Source organism: Theropithecus gelada, chromosome 2 (genome assembly GCF_003255815.1).
Source record: "Theropithecus gelada isolate Dixy chromosome 2, Tgel_1.0, whole genome shotgun sequence".
Taxonomy (NCBI): domain Eukaryota; kingdom Metazoa; phylum Chordata; class Mammalia; order Primates; family Cercopithecidae; genus Theropithecus; species Theropithecus gelada.
This window is the reverse complement of record NC_037669.1, coordinates 193187606-193208213: the sequence shown is the minus strand read 5'-3', so window position 1 is coordinate 193208213 and position 20608 is coordinate 193187606. Positions and strand designations below refer to the sequence as shown.

Here is a 20608-nt window from a genome sequence, read left to right as displayed (position 1 = left end):
TGTTGAAAGGGCTGCCATTTATACCAGACCACTGAAGAGGAAGTCAGGGTTTTCTCATTAGTATACACATATTGTAAACTTCTACCCACTCAAACTAGATTTCTGCCTCCAACACTGCACTGAAACTGTTCTTGGTCTCCAGTAATTTCGTGTCTCTGATGAACACTTCACTGTCCTCTTGACTCTAGACACAGTTGGCCACAGGATCCTTCTTGAACATTCTCACTCTTGGCTCCCTTGGCGCCCCACTCTGGTGTTTGTTTTGTTTTGTTTTGTTTCCGAGACAGAGTTTTGCTCTTGTCCCTCAGGCTGGGGTGTGGAGTGCAGTGGTGTGACCTTGGCCCACTGCAACCTCCACCTCCCGGGTTCAACCAATTCTCCTGCCTCAGCCTCCAGAGTAGCTGGACTTACAGGCACGCGCCACCACACTTGGCTAATTTTTGTGTTTTTAGTAGAGATGGGGTTTCACACTGTTTGCCAGGCTGGTCTAGAACTCCTGACCTCAGGTGAGCCCCCGACCTCAGCCTCCCAAAGTGCTGGGATTACAGGCGTGAACCACTGCGCCCGGCTGAGAATTCTCCTTTAAATAAATTGTTGGGGAGTTTACTTTTCGGCTGAGACCTGAAGGATAAAAGAAAGTGACATGCTAAGACGAGGAGAACTCAAGCAGACAAAGTGCCTCGGCTGTGGAGCAGGAAGCTGTTTGATGTCGGGGTTTGAGAGAAAGCCAGTCAGCTGGCAGGCAGGGGGCAAAAGGGGTGGCACGAAGCAAGGAGCTTGGACATTCTTTTTTTTTTTTTTTTTTTTTGAGACGGAGTCTCGCTCTGTCGCCCAGGCTGGAGTGCAGTGGCCAGATCTCAGCTCACTACAAGCTCCGCCTCCCGGGTTTACGCCATTCTCCTGCCTCAGCCTCCCGAGTAGCTGGGACTACAGGCGCCCGCCCCCTCGCCCGGCTGGTTTTTTGTACTTTTTAGTAGAGACGGGGTTTCACCGGGTTAGCCAGGATGGTCTTGATCTCCTGACCTCGTGATCCACCCGTCTCGGCCTCCCAAAGTCCTGGGATTACAGGCTTGAGCCACCGCGCCCGGCCGGAGCTTGGACATTCTGAGTGGAATGAGAAGCCAATATGTGGAGAACGGGTCGGAAGAGAGTAAGAGCAGAGACTATTGCAGTGGTCAAGAAAAAAAGCAGGTCACTTGGACCACAGTAATGGCAGTAGACTGAAAAGCAGGGTTGTATTTTATGCATTTTGGAGGTAGAAGTTAAAGGACTTGCTGTTGGGCTGGATATGGGGGAATAAGCAAAAGAAAAAGACTTAAGTTTCTGGCAGGTTCGTAGGTAGTGGTGTCATTGCAGGTCTGGGTGGGGAGGCATCATTTTAGATGTAAGAGTGACACTTCCAACTGTAGGTGTCGTGTAAAAAGTCGGACATGTGAGTCTGAAGCTTGGAGGAGAGACGGGCTGGAGTTAGAGATCTGAGAACTCACTGGCTTTATACACGGTGGTTGGTACTATGAGAATGAGATCACTGAGGGACAGTTAGAGGGCCAGGTCCTGGGGATCACCACCATAAAGACCCAATCAAGGAGGCGCAGGCAGTGAGAAGAAACACCAGGTCAGGTGCGGTGGCTCACACCTGTCATCCCAGCACTTTGGGAGGCCAAGGCAGGTGAACCACTTGAGGTCAGGAGTTCGAGACCAGCCTGGCCAACACGGTGAAACCCCATCTCTACTAAAAACACAAAGATTAGCCAGGTAAGGTGGTGGGCATCTGTAGTCCCAGCTACTCGGGAGGCTGAGTCAGGAGAATCGCTTGAACCCGGGAGGCGGAACTTGCCGTGAGCTGAGATTGCGCCACTGCACTCCAGCCTGCGCGACAGAGTGAGACTCTGTCTCAAAATTAAAAAAAAAAAAAATAAAGAATTCTCTATTGGCTCCTTTTCTGTATATTTTTAAAATTCTATTAGAATCAAATCTGTTTTTCCACGTATGTTTATCGTCCGTGCTCCCAGCTAGAAAGTCAGTTTCTTGAGGGCACAGGATGGATCTGTTTGGCCCTGTCACACACATCCCTGTTATTTTCCCCGTCACATACACCCCTGTTATTTGGCACATCGGAAGCACTGGGATGAGAAATGCTTCCACAACCCATCACTGCAGAACTGTGAGCCAAGCAGCAATCCCAGTTTTTTTGGGGTTTTTTTTTTGAGATGGAGTCTCACTCTGTCACCCAGGCTGAATGCTATCTCAGCTCACTGCAACCTCCACTTCCCAGGTTCAAGCAATTCTCCTGCTTCAGCCTCCCGAGTAGCTGGGATTAGAGGCACCACAACCACGCCTGTTTTTTGGTTTGAGACAGAGTTTCGCTCTTGTCGCCCAGGCTGGAGTGCAGTGGCATGATCTTGGCTCACGGCAACCTCTGCCTCCTAGGTTCAAGCGATTCTCCTGCTTCAGTGTCCCGAGTAGCTGGGATTACAGGCATGTGCTACCATGCGCAGCTAATTTTTGTATTTTTAGTAGAGACAGGGTTTCACCATGTTGGCCAGGCTGGTCTCGAACTCCTGACCTCAGGTGATGCACCCGTCTCAGCCTTGCAATGTGCTGGGATTACAGGCGTGAGCCACTGCAGCCAGCAGCAATACCAATTTCTATTATACCATATAATCATAACTCCTGTCTTTTTGTCCATTAATTATCTTTCCTTCACTTGTTTAAGTCCTTAATTAACTATTAGTAATTACCACTGGTCTGAAAAATTAGACACTTGAATTGCCCAAGTATGTCCAACACAGAATCATACTTACCTAACAAGGCTAGCTTACCCAATGTTTCTGTAACAACTGGACTAACATTTACAGAGTGTTTACCATAAATGTGTGAAATACCAGGAAGAGCAGAAAAAAGGCTAGCAAGCATTAGGCTGACAAGGGGACTACAAAGTAACCTTTGTGAATCAACAGGAGCTGACCTAAACGAGAACATGGGGGGTGGGGGGGGCAAGCTTTTGGAATCTAAATTGTATTACTGAAAGTAATATCCAGAGAGTCTTATCTTGCAAAAACAACACCACAAAAAAACTAATACTGAAAAGTTTTTGTTTTTATTTCCAAGATCAAATATTACAACAGGACATTTACATGTATTTATAAAAAAATGCAGCAGTTGAATGTATAGATCAGAGGTTTCCTTGAGTTTGGTCCCTCTCTCAGCACAGTGAGCTGATGTCTTCAAAAGACTTATCGTCCCACTCCCCCCCCCCCCCCCCCCCTGATGTCCCCCCCACCCTCCCCGTTTCAAGTTGCAGTATTCATATAAAGCAACTGGGTACAACACAGCAAGAATATTCACAATTTGGTACAGCCCAAACCAGAGGATCACCAACGGACAGCAAGATCCTCCTTTTGGAAATTATTTACCCATAGACTATGTAGATCTATAGATAGATCACACCCAGTTATCTAAGATTTCCCTGGTTTTAGAGCAAGTGGAAGTTCCATTGAGTTTTAGCCAGCAGTTACAGCTCTGCTTTACCTAACGGCATGTTCTTCTCCTCTTACAAGGTTAATTTTCTACCGCCTCCATGTGTCTTCAAATTTAAGGCTTTCCCGAGCACCTTTATTATGACTTACTAGATATACAGGAGGGTCTCTAATGTGTCTTGAACAAACAAATTTAGTGGATGGTCCGGCTGCCCCTTGCTCAATAATCCCAAAGACTTCTTCCCAGCACTGAGAAGAGCTGCAGAAATCAATGATATCTCCTAGCACCATGGGAGAAAAGGTCCAGAAAACACAATTCGATGTGCATTTTAGGGAGCACTTGCCAGAAACGTTACAATAGGAGCACTGTCCTGGTTATCTTCTTGGATTCAATCACAAATCTAGAGCACAGATGAAATTTAGAGCCTGTCCTGCACTAAGAATGCAAATCTCAGTAAGACCCCCCCGCCCACACACTTTGTCCAGAATAAGCTGAGCACACAAACATCCCAGGGAATCTCTAAATACTGTTAGGAACTGCTTTAGAAAACACTTTAAAGCAAATACCCCGAGTTGACTTCACTCAAGTCCCCAACCCACCCTCATCCCTATCCCCCCAGAAATTTCATTCCTTGATTAACTTCTCTGAGTAAGATGTAAAGTGAGGTTTGGAAAATGACATGAGACATGTTTAAAAACACAATCAATGAAGACATGCCAGAATTGGACATCCCAGGTGATTCCAAATGCATTGTTCAAACTGAACTCATACAAAGCATGCACAGAGCCTACACAGACACTGCTGAGAGTTTCCATGGAACCATCAATACCTACTCGAAGAAGGACTTTCCGAAAGGGCAAACAAAACAAAAAAACACCGATGTTTACAATTTGTTAATAACAACAACAACAAAAAGCCATTCTGGAAAAAAAGATTATCAGAGAAGTGAAGAAAACTGTGTCTCACAGATTCATGCCAAAGCTTGGATGGAAGCCCCTCAAAGTCTAAGTATCACGTTAGCATCAACTGGTACTCATTTCTCTCTACCTAAGACTAGAAGATTCTCTCACAGCTTTACTGTTTCCTGGCAAGTGTTTTCAACAGCCTTTCCAGCTGAAGGGACAAACCCAGGAAAGTAACAAGGCCCAAGACCCCAGACGGGTAAGATAAGCAGCCCCTCTGAGAAGCTTGCTACTCATTCACTGAAAGTGGAGGTCACATACTACTTTCACTCTCATTAGCAGGTAAAAAGGGATTTTCTGATGGCAACAGTCACTCTGTGTAAGGTTTAACTTTACAGGGCAGTAAGTTATCAAAAAGTTATCATTAAAAGCATATGATTAGTGTCATAAACATATTTATATTTGGAATTACACCATTTGATATTTCCATTAAGAATGCAAAGCTTTGAGAAAAGCATCCTGTAAAATCATGTCGCTGAAAACAGGAAAGTATCCAACTGAGTGTAAATGGTCTAATGTCATCAACCTGAAATGGACCCTGGTGACAGGCACTATGGAGCCAGCTACCTTGATTGATAGAGAGAAAAAAGCAGAATGGCAGGGAATGGTTCCAGATCAAGAATCTCTCCCTTATCAGTTAAGAGTTCCATACTGAGCCTATGAAAAAAGCAAATTAAAAAGATTTTAAGAAAGGGAGAATTCGATTCCAGGTCAGAATTTATCTAATGATTTGAAATGTTTCCCATTTACCATGTCTAAAAAATGAATGACTCATGCTAACCCAGTTGGATTAACAACTTCTTTTGATGAGATAAAATATTACTTAGGTTTAGTCCAGCTTAGCTTGACTATTCTTCCCATTTGAAAATCCAAATGACCTTTAGAAGGGATATAAAATACCCAGAGTATTGTGATCTCTAGAGGAAATACAATTAAACAAACAATAAAAACTTGCTGTTTGTTGCCAAAGAATTAAGTACGACAATATCTACAACTTCCCATATTTATAGATTAACATGTGATGGTTCTTGGGAAAAATACTATCACTGGTATTTGCCATCTCTAATCCTAGAAGTAAATCTGGTTATCTTTTGAAAATACTTTCTCATTACAGAAATGCTAAATTATGTTTATTAAAGTAGTTCAAATTGGATTACCCAACTCTATTTTGAAATCAATATGGCAAAGAAAGGCCTGTGCCAAAAATCATCACATTTATAAGAACACCTGCAATTTGAAGCAACAAAACAGTAACCGGTAGGCCACAAAGAGAGTGGGCATCACAGAGCTAGCCATTCTCTATGTGAAACCAGAGAATTCTCCTTAGTTAGAGAAAACATGAGCTATAAAAGTAAGTTTGCCTCAAAAATTTCCTTCAATTTTATAAAAAATGAAGATTGTTACATATTAAGACTTTGACATGGAATTTCTTAAACATAGCCAATTACATTAAAAATCATAGCTATTTTCAGAGAATGAATGTTAAAAGTGAATGGTGGAGAAGGAAACTAGAAAGCAGGATTACAAGACTTTCTAATTAAGAGTCTCACTGTCACATTCAATAATCCAGCCATGTAAGTTCACTTCACAGGAAAACCACCAAGGACATTATAATCTCTATTTTTAAAAAGACGTCAAGAAATTCTTGATTCTATACTGTCTCTGTAGCAGGACTGACACACAGGTGAGTCAAAAACCAAAATAACCATCACTGAAATACCAAATCTCTATGTAACAGAAGAAACCGATATACTGGCATGGTACACTGTTGGGTTATTTGCAGTTCTAAAGAACATTCTTGCCACTATTCTAAAATGTGTACTGTGCAACACCACGTTTCATGGCAAGACAATAACTGAAATGCTAAGCAAGGCAATCCAGTGAAGTCGAATGTCCATAGTACACAGCTGTCTTCAGCCTATTCATCAAGGCTGGTAGTACCGGAAAACTGCCATGTTCACCAGAAGAGCTGGTTCTTCCTATGCTCATTACATTTTAGTTTTACATAAGACTACTAATTCATCAGCCTGCACCCCATGATTTACTACTGAGTAGTTAAATGATGGTCAAAAAAGGCAGAGAGAGGTTAAGAATCACATAATAAAGATACATTCTATGGGATAAAAAACGTTTTTAAAAGTCAGCCTAATTGTATCTTTATTTTTTTTTATTTATTTATTTTTTTTTTTGAGACGGAGTCTCGCTGTGTCTCCCAGGCTGGAGTGCAGTGGCGTGATCTCAGCTCACTGCAAGCTCCGCCTCCCGGGTTCACGCCATTCTCCCGCCTCAGCCTCCCAAGTAGCTGGGACTACAGGCGCCCGCCACCAAATTGTATCTTTAAAAAGTTGCTTCTGCCAAAACCAGGAGTGAATCTTACAACTTATACAAACCAACTTCCCAACAGGCCAGTAAAGTACTTTAAGTACACAAGTAAAAATAAAATTTAGTGCCAGTGTTAGTGACATATTTGGTTCTCATTTACATTTTAGTCATACTCAATACTGATTAGGCACACGGCATTAAGTTTTAAAAAATAATGAATTGTTCAAAAGATTATTACTAGACCTATAACTATTATACTCTCCTCTTTGGAGGTTTCAGTCATCACAGTAAGATTAGGAGCAAGTTACTGGTCAAATGATACCTGAACACAGGAGAAAAAAAAAAAAAAGAAAATGATTAACCAGCACACTTTTAATTAGCCTAGAGATAATATGCAATAAAGGGGAGAGACTGGAAGCGTAAAATTTTGGAGTGGAAAAAGGACTTCAGAGATAATCTAATTTGCTGGTCTAGAAAAGGCTGAGCACTATTAATCTAGTCCAATTCTCTCATTTTTCAGATGAGAAACCCAAGATTAAGAAGAAAGAGAAGTGTGAAGTAACAACTAGCAGAGCTGTTACCCAAGTACACTCACACCCCTAGTGCCCTTTCTGCATATAATATGTACTATGCTGCGCATTTGATTTGTACCTGTAGAGAAATTAAATCTTCCTCATTTTTCAGTTGCTAGTGGCTCCCCCTGGCATTTTTCCGAAGTGTACAAGTGAGATCCCTGCTAGCTAGAAACGTTTACTCCGGGGGATCAGGAATCCTTTCTTACTTGGGTACTGGTTATGCCTTACTGGCAGAACTTCATGCCCTAAATCTAAAGTTACGAAAGGTGGAGCTAAAGAAATAGGTGAGTCAAAAGAAAATCTGAGCTACAGTGCTTGCCACGTTTCAGTCTTGCTTAAGACTTTGCTGACTAAAACATACTCTTCCCTTTTCCTAAGCTTGAATAGGTAAACATTTACATGCTCTCCAGTTATTTCATGTGTAGTGTGTCTCCCTAACTGGATAAAACAGGCAGGAATCAGATCTCATTTATTATTTTTTGAGACAGAGTCTCGCTCCCTCACCCAGGCCGGAGTGCAGGGGTGTGATCTCGGCTCACTGCAACCTCCGCCTCCCGGGTTCAAGAGACTCTCGTGCCTCAGCCTTCCCAGCAGCTGGGATTACAGACATGAGCCACCATGCCTAGCTAATTTTTATATTTTTTAGTAGAGACAGGGTTTCACCATGTTGGCCAGGCTGATCTCAAACTCCCAACCTCAGGTGATTCCCCCACCTTGGCCTCCCTGGGATTACAGGCGTGAGCCACCACACCTGGCCAGGAATTAGATCTCAGATTTCAAAATATTTCCAACTTCTATAAAGAACTCAATAGCTAGTTGTTGATGTCTAAGTCAAGGAAGAATTATATACAAGATTTAAAAACATACACACCGAGGGTTCAATAATCTGGTATGGATGGGACACAGAAAACAGAATTGTAGGCCAGGCGCGGTGGCTCACGCCTGTAATCCCAGCACTTTGGGAGGCCGAGGCGGGCGGATCACAAGGTCAAGAGATCAAGACCAGCCTGGCCAACATGGTGAAACTCTGTCTCTACTAAAAATACAAAAATTAGCCAGGCGTGGTGGCGCTCGCCTATATTTTAAAAAAAAAAAAAAAAAAAAAAAAAAGATAATTTTGTCTTTTCTGAAAAATGTTTAAAAAAAGAAAAAATTCTTTTTTTACCCTTTTCATTTATTCTTGGCAAATAATGCCACATAGCAATTTTCCTTTCACATCTTCACCAGTGCATCATTTTAAAAAAGCAATAATCAGCCTCTCAAAATAATGGCATAAATAAACATTTATAGGCATAGTGCAAATCCCAAAACTTTAACCCAACTACTTCCTCTATATTTATGGGAACAAAACTAAATGATAATTTACAAAGCCCAACAATGAGAAGATAACCATTTGGGTGGCTTGATTCTCTTGCTATCGGAGAACACAGCACGGACGTTGAAACAGTATGGACTCTGGATTCCAATTCCGATTTGCCACTCACTAGCTGTGACATCATGAATAAGTTCTCTGTACCTGTTTTCTTAACATGGGAAGAAAATATATATTTCGTACAATTCTTAGGGAGACTGAAGAAGAAAATGTACATAAAAGTACCTAGCGCATGCCAGTTACTCAGTATTAAGTTTCCTGTTCTTTTCTCATTTGGCACTGTTCTTTCTCTTCTCCAGTTCCTTCCGATATCAAATTCAAAAAAGTATTCCTCTCACTTTTTTCCCACTAGTTTTCTTCTTCTTCTTCTTCTTTTTAAAATTTGAGATGGAGTGTCACTCTGTTGCCCAGGCTGGAGTGCAGTGGCACAATCTTGGCTCACCACAATCTCTGCCTCCCAGGTTCGAGCCATTCTCCTGCCTCAGTCTCTGAGTAGCTGGGATTACAGGTGCCTGTCATCACACCCGGGTAATTTTTGTATTTTTAGTAGAGATGGGGTTTCTCCATGTTGGTCAGGCTGGTCTCGAACTCCTGACCTCAGGTGATCTGCCCACCTGGGCCTCCCAAAGTGCTGGGATTACAGGCGTGAGCCACCATGGCCTGGCCTTCCCAGTAGTTTCCATTCCATCTCCCTGTATTTTTCTCTTATCACTCTCGAAGTCTATCTTTCTTGTTCTTTTCCTCTCTAGTTTTTTTTTTTTTTAACACTCTCTTTCAGCTGTGTCCAACACCCACAAAGAATGACTATTTTTAACTAACCTTACTGACCTCATTTAATCTATTCAATACAACCTCTGCCCTAAAGAGCAAGGAAACTTGCAGAGGAAATAAGGCAAACTGGAAGACGCCTACTCTGTCAGTGGACTGAACTCTTGAGCAAGGCAATACTCCTTATGGACTCTTCTCGTGCACAATCCGTAACTATTCCCATGGGCCTCTATATCAACCCTGAGATAATTACACTCCTGCCTCAAAATAAAATAAAACAAAGCCCACCACACCTTGTATTGTAGGCAACCCAGCTGCATGTTAAGCTGGGTGAAAGTACCATGCTGTCTTTTAAATCACTTTATCTCTACTTAATCATCCCGCAGTAACCCAAGTTGAAAAAGTCACTTTGGTTTCTCATCAATGAATATGCACGTGCTGAACATGTCAGAAAGAACTACACCCTCTCACTGATGAACATGTTGTCAGTTCTCCCAGCTGTTCTATCAAGAGAAGCTAGAAGGTAAAGAGAATGAAACAGAGCCCGACAGGAAAAGCGGCTGACTTGACATGTTTGAGCGAGCGGGGCTTCAGCTATGACTTTGCTGGAGCACAGACGGGCACCGTCAGAGCGCAAGGCTGGGCAAACCTCCTCTTCTTACCCTGTGCCTCCCGGAATTTCTAGATTTCTGACCTTGTCTGCTACCAGCAAATGTTTTACCCTCCAGTGCACCTTTGATAATATACAGCTCTCTTCTTCAAACGGCAAGTATGTTATCCAAGTTCAGAGACACAACTGAGGAATGAACATGAAAACCATCTTTCACTCAATAAATCAGAAGCTGCTAGTTAAGCCTCAAGAGCCTATGAAAAAACACCAAAGTGTAAGTATTAGTCACCAATCTAAAGAGAGAACTCTGACTCAAGGTAGAAATGAAACTGTAATTATATAAATATATTTATAAATATTTATACAATTATATACTTATACATAAGCACTTACACAGACTTAGAAAAAAATGTAAGAACATTAATTCAAAAGGACTCACTGAAGAATAAACAGAACTGTCCATGATTTCCTTGAGGAGATACATAACTCATTCTTTTGGGAGGGTTCCTCAAAATTCAACCATTAGAAACCATAGTCTATAACTGTGTACTAGCAACACATAGCATCTTTTTTTCTTCTTTTCCCCAACCCCCTAATTGCCAAGAGAGCAATCTTAAAGTAGATGAAAACCTAAAGGTCTCTAAGCAATAGCTGAGGAACTTACGTTCCTCGGATAAAAGAATCAATCTAAATCCTCAATTGACAAAAAGGTCCACTTAATATTTTCATTTTACAAGTTAAAACTTCTAGAATCACGACTACCCCTTCAGAGGATTCCATTTAAGCTCAAAATATGAACTGAGCATAGGGTGAAGTTGGTGTGTAAATGGTATTCTACAGATTCAAAATGGCCTCTTCTAAAAAACACCGAAGAAAGCTTTCACCAACTCAAATTTGATTTTCGGTTTTGTTGGCAGAAAAACCCCACAACATCTGAAAATGACTAGCACCCTCCGCCACCCCCCCTTTTTACTAAATGTTGTCTTTTGAATTGAGTTTAAAGGTCTTCCCCTTACAGAGGCTTTCAGTTCTGATACCTTTTGAAAGAAAACAGCATGCGGACTCATGTTCAATTCAGTCACCACAGCCTTTCAGAGACTGTTCCAACCAGGGGCAAAAAATGAACCATTATTTCTAACCAAAAGAACATGGTTAGCAACTCTCAGCTGAATGGTTTTCTTTTTCCCCAGGGACATACCTAAGTATGCCTGAAACACCACAGGACAATCAATAACCATAGTGGTTACAATTACAAGCCATTGTACTACATGATTATTGACCAGCTGCCTTCCTACAGATCACTGCAGACTCAGACAATGGAGGGCTCCAAAGGAGCTAATCTGCTGTGCTGGCAAAAACAGCAAGCATCTTCCCATCCCAGTCACCACGACAGGTTCACTTAATGTCCATTCCTGGACTAGCAGGATCAATACAGAGTAATAAAGAAAACTCTCTCAGCTAGGACAATGAAAGTCACCCCGTGCTATATGCTCCATATTTAACACTCATTCCGCCAGTAACACATGTCATGGAAATAGTTCTTACAGCTGGGAACATGAAAATCCTTTGAAAAAAGTTTTTAGGTATGATGAGCAATAATTACAAGGGATGCTTTTTCCACAGAAACAAAAGCCTGGATATTTTCTTAAGTGATATTTCCTACATGAAGAACACAACAAAACCAAATCCACGTTAGAGAATTTCTTCTCCCTACTACACATGGGGGCTTACAAAAAAGGGAGGGTTGTTCTTACTCTGAATCTAGCCATTCCTTTGCCCAAAGAGTCTGGGGAGTAACGTTAACATTTGATCCCAAAAAAGTGCCGTGCAAAAGACCACTTACTGGGACACACAATTCCTGCTGCCAGTACTAGGAGAGGTCTTATTCTTACACTTCAATTTGGTCACCAGATTAGGTAAGAAAGTGTAGGGGGAGGGGGAAGAGTACGGAGTGGGGAGGGAGAAAACAGAAGAGAAAGAAACAAAGGGGGAGAAACAGACTGACTATAGGAAAGATTAAGAAATAAGAGAAGGAAGGTGACTTGCTTGCCCAACTTTGGCTCTGTGGTCCTATGAGCCAAAATGCATACTTAGTGACATGGTATCTCACAGGAAAAGGGAAAAAAGGGGTAAGCTGAGAGAGGTCAAGCCATGGTGTTAATTTCTTTCCTGTACAAAGACAGTCTCTTGAGGACAAAGGCCTGCCTCTTGCAATGTAATATCATAGTCCAGATGAGATAATTTCCTTCGAGGAAAGTTGGTGAGAAGTTCAAAACGTTCATTTGGATATCCTTTAGACTGGACGTGCTTCACCAAAGCCTATACAAACAAGAGAAAGACAAAGCCATTAGATGGAAATAAAAGGAAAGAGCATATTAGTGAATTAAATATAAAACATTCTCTTTTTCATCATATTAGATCAGCTATTAAGTGTAAGTTCTCTCAGATAACCAAAGCTTGCCCTTGTGGAAGGGCCACTAGAAACCTTTGGACGGGGAGAGAAATCGGTACCCAATTACGTACAGCCATTAAGTGAGACTGAAATACACAGTTATTATTTGTCTCCCCAATACATACACCCAGTCACTATTTATAAAAGGAAATTATTGTTCTCATTTTTAAACATTCTATCCGTTTTTCTTTCTTCCTTTTATCAAGGAAGGCAAGTCCTTCATTCTACCTACACCCAGTCCTTCATTCCACTACACCCAGTCCTTCGTTCCACTACACCCAGTCCTTCGTTCCACTATACCCAGTCCTTCGTTCTACCTACACCCAGTCCTTCGTTCTACCTACACCCAGTCCTTCGTTCTACCTACACCCAGTCCTTCATTCCACTACACCCAGTCCTTCATTCCACTACACCCGGTCCTTCATTCTACCTACACCCGGTCCTTCATTCTACCTACACCCAGTCCTTCGTTCCACTACACCCAATCCTTCGTTCCACTACACCCAATCCTTCGTTCCACTACACACCCAGTCCTTCGTTCCACTACACCCAGTCCTTCATTCCACTACACCCGGTCCTTCGTTCCACCTACACCCGGTCCTTCCTTCCACCTACACCCGGTCCTTCCTTCCACTACACCCGGTCCTTCATTTTACCTACACCCGGTCCTTCATTCTACCTACACCCGGTCCTTCATTCCACTACACCCGGTCCTTCATTCTACCTACACCCAGTCCTTCATTCCACTACACCCGGTCCTTCATTCTACCTACACCCAGTCCTTCATTCTACCTACACCCAGTCCTTCATTCCACTACACCCAGTCTTGCCACCTGTGCACTGAATCTCTCCTTGCCTTCTCAGAAACTGGGCCGTTCCCATCTTTTGCAGTTTTCCTCAACACCTCCCTCTCTACTTCCCATCAAACTTCTACACTGCTTGCATTTCAGTAACACAGTCTTCAAGAATCAGCCTAATTAATCTCCAGCCAAAGCAAACAGCCAGGAATGCCTGACCCAAGGGATTCATTCACAGGCTAAGCTAAGCTAGTCAGACTCAAGATTCTGCTTCCAGCAGTTAAAAACAGAGGGTGTCAGGGCACGATTGCTCACACCTGTAATCCCTGCACTTCGGGAGGCCAAGGAAGGTAGACAGCTTGAGCACAGGAGTTGGAGACCAGCTTGGGCAACACGGCAAAACCCCATCTCATCAAAAAATATGGGCCAGGCACGGTGGCTCACGCCTGTGATCCCAGCACTTTGGGATACCAAGGTGGGCGAATCACCTGAGGTCAGGAGTTCGAGACGAGTCTGGCCAACATGATGAAACCTTGTCTGTACTAAAAATACAAAAAAATTAGCCTGGTGTGGTGGTGGGTGCCTGTAATCCCAGCTACTTGGGAGGCTGAGGCAGAATGGCTTGAACCTGGGAGGCGGAGGCTGCAGTGAGCCGAGATCACGCCCCACAGCACTCCAGCCTGGGCAGAGCCAGATCTTGTCTCCAAGGAAAGGAAGAAAAAAACAAACACAAAACAAAACAAAAACCACCGAAAGCTCATCAGCTGTGTTAGATGAAAACGGCCGCAGCATCACCATGATGAACCATGTGGGAGCTGAGGAATAAAGAAAAGCCACCAGGCCGGGCGCGGTGGCTCAAGCCTGTAATCCCAGCACTTTGGGAGGCCGAGACGGGCGGATCACGAGGTCAGGAGATCGAGACCATCCTGGCTAACACGGTGAAACCCCGTCTCTACTAAAAAATACAAAAAAAACTAGCCGGGCGAGGTGGCGGGCGCCTGTAGTCCCAGCTACTCGGGAGGCTGAGGCAGGAGAATGGCGTAAACCTGGGAGGCGGAGCTTGCAGTGAGCTGAGATCCGGCCACTGCACTCCAGCCTGGGTGACAAAGCAAGACTCCGTCTCAAAAAAAAAAAAAAAAAAGCCACCAGTATGCAGAGAATGGTGTGAAGCAGGGAACCCCAAGAGAAAACCTACAGGCCCCAGAAGAGAAATATAGAGGAAAACAGATATGGTTCTTAAACACTTTGCAGTTCCAGCTGCTAGGACCTACACCACTATTCCCTTCAAATAACCCGTCGTCCTTTTCCAGAAGTAATCATTTCAGTTGGGTTTCTATTCCATGCAGGCATGAAACAGAAAAATCTTCACTGGAACATACCTTATGTGGCTTACCTAAGTTAATCTGGGAAGAAAATAAACTAATCAGAGATAAGATTCACAACCGGGTGCTCCCACCTGTAATCCCCACACTTTGGGAGGCTAGGGCAGGAGGATGACTTGAGCTCAGGAATTCAAGACCAGCCTGGTTTACAAAGTGAGAACCCTTCTCTACAAAAAAGAATTTTAAAAAATTAGCTGGGTGTGGTGGCACACACCTGTGGTCCCAGCTACCTGGGAGGTTGAGGTGGGAGGCTCGCTTGAGCCCAGGAGGCAGAGGTTGCAGTGAGCTGAGACTGGGCCACCAAACTCCAGCCTGAGCGACAGAGCGACCCTGTCTCAAAACAACCAACCAACCGCCAACAACAAAATGACTCACCACAGTTTGCAGTTATGATCAGACTAAACATCTAACACCTCTTTCTTCCTTTCTTTTCTTTTCTTTTCTTTTTTTTTTTAAATAGAGACAGGGTCTCACTTTGTTGCCCAGGCTGGTCTCAAACTCCTGAATTCAAGTGATCCTCCCACCTTGGCCTCCCAAAGTGCTGGGATTACAGGAGGGAGCCACTGCACCTGGCCTCCCACACCTATTTCAAAGAATTATCAAGCAAAACTCACTGAACTTACTCCAATTAATTAGTTTCTCTGCTTCGATAAAATGCTTCCAATTAGCTATAGAGATACACCCTGTTTCCTTGTACTTCCTGTTATTGAAGGTTTGTGGGAGCCGTGTGTCAAGCGCCTCTACTGGCTCCATTTTTCAATCAGCGAGTGCTCACCGCGTGTCTCTGTGTCACCTTTTGGTAATACTTGTGGTGTTTCTCTTTTTCATTATTTTATCTATTACGGTATCTGTGAACATTCTCTCTGATGTTACTATTCGGTTTTTGGGCACCACAAGCCAGGCCCACACAAGACTGCAAACTTTATGCTCTGACTGCTCCACCTACTGGGAGTTTCCCATCTCCCTCCCTCTACTCAGGCCTCCTTATTCCCTGAGACATGACAGTATTAAAATCAGGCCAATTAATAACCCCACCATTGGAGGCCTCTAAGTACCCAAGTGAAAGGAAGTGTTGTACATCCTCAAAATCAATCAATTGCTAAAAATGATTAAGCTTAGTGAGAAAGGCATGTTGAAAACTGAGACAGACACGCTAGGCCTCTTGCACCAAACAGCCAAGCTGTGAATGCAAGGAAAAGTTCTTGAAGGAAATTAAAAGTGCTACTCCAGTGAACACACAAACAACAAAGCAAAATAGGCTGGGCGCAGTGGCTCACACCAGCACTTTGGGAGGCTGAGGCAGGCGGATCACCTGAGGTCAGGAGTTGGAGACCAGCCTGGCCAACATGGTGAAACCCCATCTCTACTGAAAATACAAAAATTAGCTGGGAGTGGTGGCAGGCGCCTGTAATCCCAGTTACACGGGAGGCTGAGGCAGGCAGAATCACTTGAACTTGGGAGGCGGAGTTTGCAGTGAACTGAGATCGCACCTTTGTACTCTAGCCTAGGCGAGCTAGACTCTGTCTCAAAAAAAAAAAGAAAAGAAAAGAAAGCAAAACAGCCTTAACGCTGTACTGCTGAAAAGGAGAAAGTTTTAGTGGCCTGTATGGAAAAATCAAACCAGTCACAACATTCCCTTAAGCCAAACCCTAATGCAAAGCAAGGTTCTAACTGTCTTCAATCCTATGAAGGCGAAGGGAGTTAAGGAAGCTACAGAAGAAAAGCTGGAAGCTAGCAGAGGTTGGCCCATGAGGTTGAAGGAAAGAAGTCATCTCCATAACATCAAAGTGCAACAAGGTGAAGCAGCAAATGCTGATGCAGAAGGTGCAGAAACTTATCTAAAAGATGTAGTTAAGATAATTCATGAAGGTAACGACACTAAATATGATTTACGTTTGACAAAACAGTCTTCTACTGGAAGAAGACGCCATCAAGGACTTTCACAGCTAGAGAGAAGTCAGTGTCTCCACTCAAAGGTTCAAACAGGCTGACTTTCTTGTTAGGGGTCATGTAGCTGGTGACTTCCAGTTGAAGCCAATGCTCATTTAACATTCCAGGCCGGGCGTGGTGGCTCAAGCCTGTAATCCCAGCACTTTGGGAGGCTGAGACGGGCAGATCACGAGGTCAGGAGATCGAGACCATCCTGGCTAACACGGTGAAACCCCGTCTCTATTAAGAAATACAAAAAACTAGCCGGGCGAGGTGGCGGGCGCCTGTAGTCCCAGCTACTCGGGAGGCTGAGGCCGGAGAATGGCGTGAACCCGGGAGGCGGAGCTTGCAGTGAGCTGAGATCCGGCCACTGCACTCCAGCCTGGGCGACAGAGCGAGACTCCGTCTCAAAAAAAAAAAAAAAAAAAAAAAAACATTCCAACATCCCAGGTCCCTTAAAAATTATGTGTTAAATCTACTCTGTGTTCTAGAACTGTAAAAACAAAACCTGGAAAGATAGCACATCAATTTACAGCATGGCTTACTGAATATTTTAAGCCCATTGTTGAGACCTACTGCTCAGAAAAAGGATTCAATATATTACTGCTCACTGACAATGCACTAGTCACGTAAGAGCTCTGATGAAAATGTAAATAAAAGTGAATGTTGTTTCCAGTCTGCTAACCCAGCATCCATTCTGCAGCCCATGGATCAAGGAGTCATTTCAACTTTTAAATCTTATTTAAGAAATACATTTTGGCCAGGCATGGGGGCCAAATTTCAACTTTGGGAGGCTGTGGTGAGAGGATTACTTGAGTCCAGGAGTTTCAGACAAGCCCTGGCAACACAGCAAGAAACCGTCTCTACAAAAAAGAAAGTTAATTGAGTGTGGTGGTCTACTCAGGAGAGTGAGGCAGGAGGATCACTTGAGCCGGGGTGGGGAGTCAAGGTTACAGTGAGCTACGACCACTGCACTCCAGCATGGGCAAGAGACCCCCCCCCACCTTTTTTTTTTTCCCAAAGGCTATAGCTGCCATAAATACAGATTCCTCTGATGGATCTGGGCAAAGTAAACTGAAAATCTTCTGGAAAGGATTCACCCGTCTAAATATCATTAAGAACATTCATGAGTCATAGGAGGTCAAAATACCAACATGAACAGGACTTTGGAAGAGGTTGATTCCAACCCTCATGGATGACTTCGAGGGTTTTAGAACTCACTGGAGGAAGTCACTGCAAGAGAACTAGAATTAGAAGTGGAGGATGGCGATGGGACTGAACTGCTGCAGTCTCATGAGCAAGCATTAAAGGGAGGGGAGCTGCTTCCTATGGATGAGCAAAGAAAGTGACTTCTTGAGATGGAATCTACTTCTGGTGAAGATGCTTTTAACACTGTTGAAATGACAACAGAAGATTTAGAATACTGCATAAACTTGGTGGATAAAGCTGCGGCAAATTTGAGAATGACTCCAGTTTTGAAAGAAGTCCTACTGTGGGTAAAACACTAGCAAACGGCAACACACGCCACAGAGAAACTGTTTGTCGAAGACATCGCCAATTAATGCAGCAACTTCACTGCTGTCACATTTTCAGAAACTGCCACAGCACCCATCACCCTGATCAGTCAGTAGCCATCAATTTCAAGAGCCTCCACCAACAAAAAGATGACTCACTGAAGATTCAGGTGATCGTTAGCACTTTTTAGCAAAAGATTTTTAAAATTAAGTCACGTGCGTATTTTTAGATGTAAAGCTACTGTACACTTAATAGACTACAGAATAATGTAAACGTAACTTTTATATGCACCAGGAAACCAAACAATTTGTGACTTGTCTTATTGCAGTGGTCGGAACTGAACCAAAGCAAGCCTGTACTTACTAGCAGTTTAGCTTGCTCTGGAAGAGTGATCTGTTCCCTTTTTCCATCTGGGTACCGCAACATCAGCTGTGCTTTTGGTCCTAAAGGAAGGGTTTAAAAAAAAAAACAAAAAATGGGATACAGGAGTTTAAGACAGAATATTAGTTTAAATAAATATGTAAATAAATACAGCCATTCAGCAATTATTCAAGTGTTTTGCTGGAGTGCAGTGGTGCGATCTCAGCTCACTGCAACCTCCGCCTCCCTGGTTCAAGCCACTCTCCTGCCTCAGCCTCCCAAGTAGCTGGGACTATAGGCACATGCCACCATACCTGGCTAAGTTTTGTATTTTTAGTAGAGACAGGGTTTTGCCATGTTGGCCAGGCTGGTCTTGAACTCCTAACCTTGAACTTTTGAGATGGAGTCTCACGCTTGTTGCCCAGGCTGGAGTGCACGCCCAGCCCCAATATCCAAGTTTGAAGGAAAGTATGTCTATAATGTAACTCACCATTTACATCTATCCCCTCCACTACTCCATCTGATTTTTCAGGTGGCATCTCGAGTATCTCTGAATCCACGGCTGGCAATCCTTGGTGATTTGTGGCTGTTCCAGTTCCAGGATCAGTTCTGACTGGGGGCTCAGTCAGCGGCCTTCTATTCTCCTCTTTTCTATGCCCCAAATCTTTATGGGGAGACTTTCTGGACTTGGCAAGATTCTCTACCTCTTCTTCTTCATCAGAGCCACAAACGGATATGAACTCCTCACTGCCAGAAAAAAGTTCAGATTCAGATTCTTCATCTGAGCGGCTATCCTGTTTTGTCTGTGTTGAATCGAAATGTGTTTCTTGTAAGGAGGCTCTGATGGCAGCTTCTAGCTGGCTGTCTTCACTTGCATCTATAAGGCTCTCCTGTGAGATGGAGTCATAAAACACAGGAAGAAAAACAAGTTAAACCAAAAAACAGGTCAAACAGCATAAGAAATATCATAGCTTGCCATTCATTATTATGTTCTGCTGACTGTATCCCTTCTACTTTAAGAGCAAGGACTGTGTCTTACATAGCCAAATTGGAATAGAGATATATACGTGTGTGTATACACACACACACAAACACACATATGTTTTTGTTGTTTTTTGTTTTATTTTGTTTTTGAGATGGCGTTTCACTCTTGTTGCCCAGGCTGGAGTGCAGTGGCGCAATCTTGGCTCACTGCAACCTCAGCCTTCCCAGGTTCAAGCGATTCTCCTGCCTCAGCCTCCTGAGTAGCTGGGATTACAAGCGCCCGCCACCATGCCCAGCTAATTTTTATTTACTTATTTTTTTGTATTTTTAGTAGAGATGGGGTTTCACCACGTTGGCCAGGCTGGTCTCAAACTCCCAACCTCGGCCTCCCAAAGTGCTGGGATGACAGGCGTGAGCCACCACCCCCAGCCTATATATATCTATATATTTTTTAAGAGACAGGGTCTCACTATGTTCCCCAGGCTGGTCTTGCGCTTCTGGGCTCAAGTGATCATAGGCATTTTTAAAAATATCAAAATGAAAGCCAGGCGTGGTGGCTCATGCCTGTAATCCCAGCACTTTGGGAGGCCAAGGCGGGTGGATCAAGAGGTCAAAAGATCGAGACCATCCTGGCCAACATGGTGAAATCCCGTCTCTACTAAAAATGATTAAGCTTAGTGAGAAAGACATGTTGAAAGCTGAGACAGACACAAAGCTAGGCCTCTTGCACCAAACAGCCAAGCTGTGAATGCAAGGGAAGGTTCTTGAAGGAAATTAATAGTGCTACTCCAGTGAACACACAAATGATAACAAAGCAGGACAGGCCGGGCGCAGTGGCTCACACCTGCACTTTGGAAGGCTTGAGGTGGGCGGATCACCTGAGGTCAGGAGTTGGAGACCAGCCTGGCCAACACGGCGAAACCCCATCTCTACTAAAAATTCAAAAATTAGCTGGCCATGGTAGTGCGCGCCTGTAGTCCCAGCTACTTAGGATGCTGAGGCAGAAGAATCAATTGAACCCGGGAGGAGGAGGCTGCCGTGAGATCGTGCCACTGCACTCCAGCCTGGTGACAGAGCAAGACTCCATCTCAAAAACAAAA

At 43.6% G+C, this 20608-nt stretch overlaps 1 protein-coding gene across 2 annotated transcripts in view; it reads right to left on the bottom strand.

Annotated features, from left to right (window-relative positions):
* Nucleotides 1–9089: 9089 nt before the first annotated feature.
* Nucleotides 9090–20608, bottom strand: part of UBXN7 (UBX domain protein 7) — a 78707-nt gene continuing 67188 nt past the window's right edge. For both annotated transcript variants that reach the window (XM_025377442.1, XM_025377443.1), the window contains 3 exons: nucleotides 19015–19414; nucleotides 18528–18607; nucleotides 9090–12408 (listed from right to left, as the gene is read on the bottom strand). In XM_025377442.1, coding sequence (XP_025233227.1) covers nucleotides 12247–12408; nucleotides 18528–18607; nucleotides 19015–19414 — 642 coding nt within the window. In that variant the 3' untranslated portion in view covers nucleotides 9090–12246. The remainder of the gene's footprint in view (nucleotides 12409–18527; nucleotides 18608–19014; nucleotides 19415–20608) is intronic.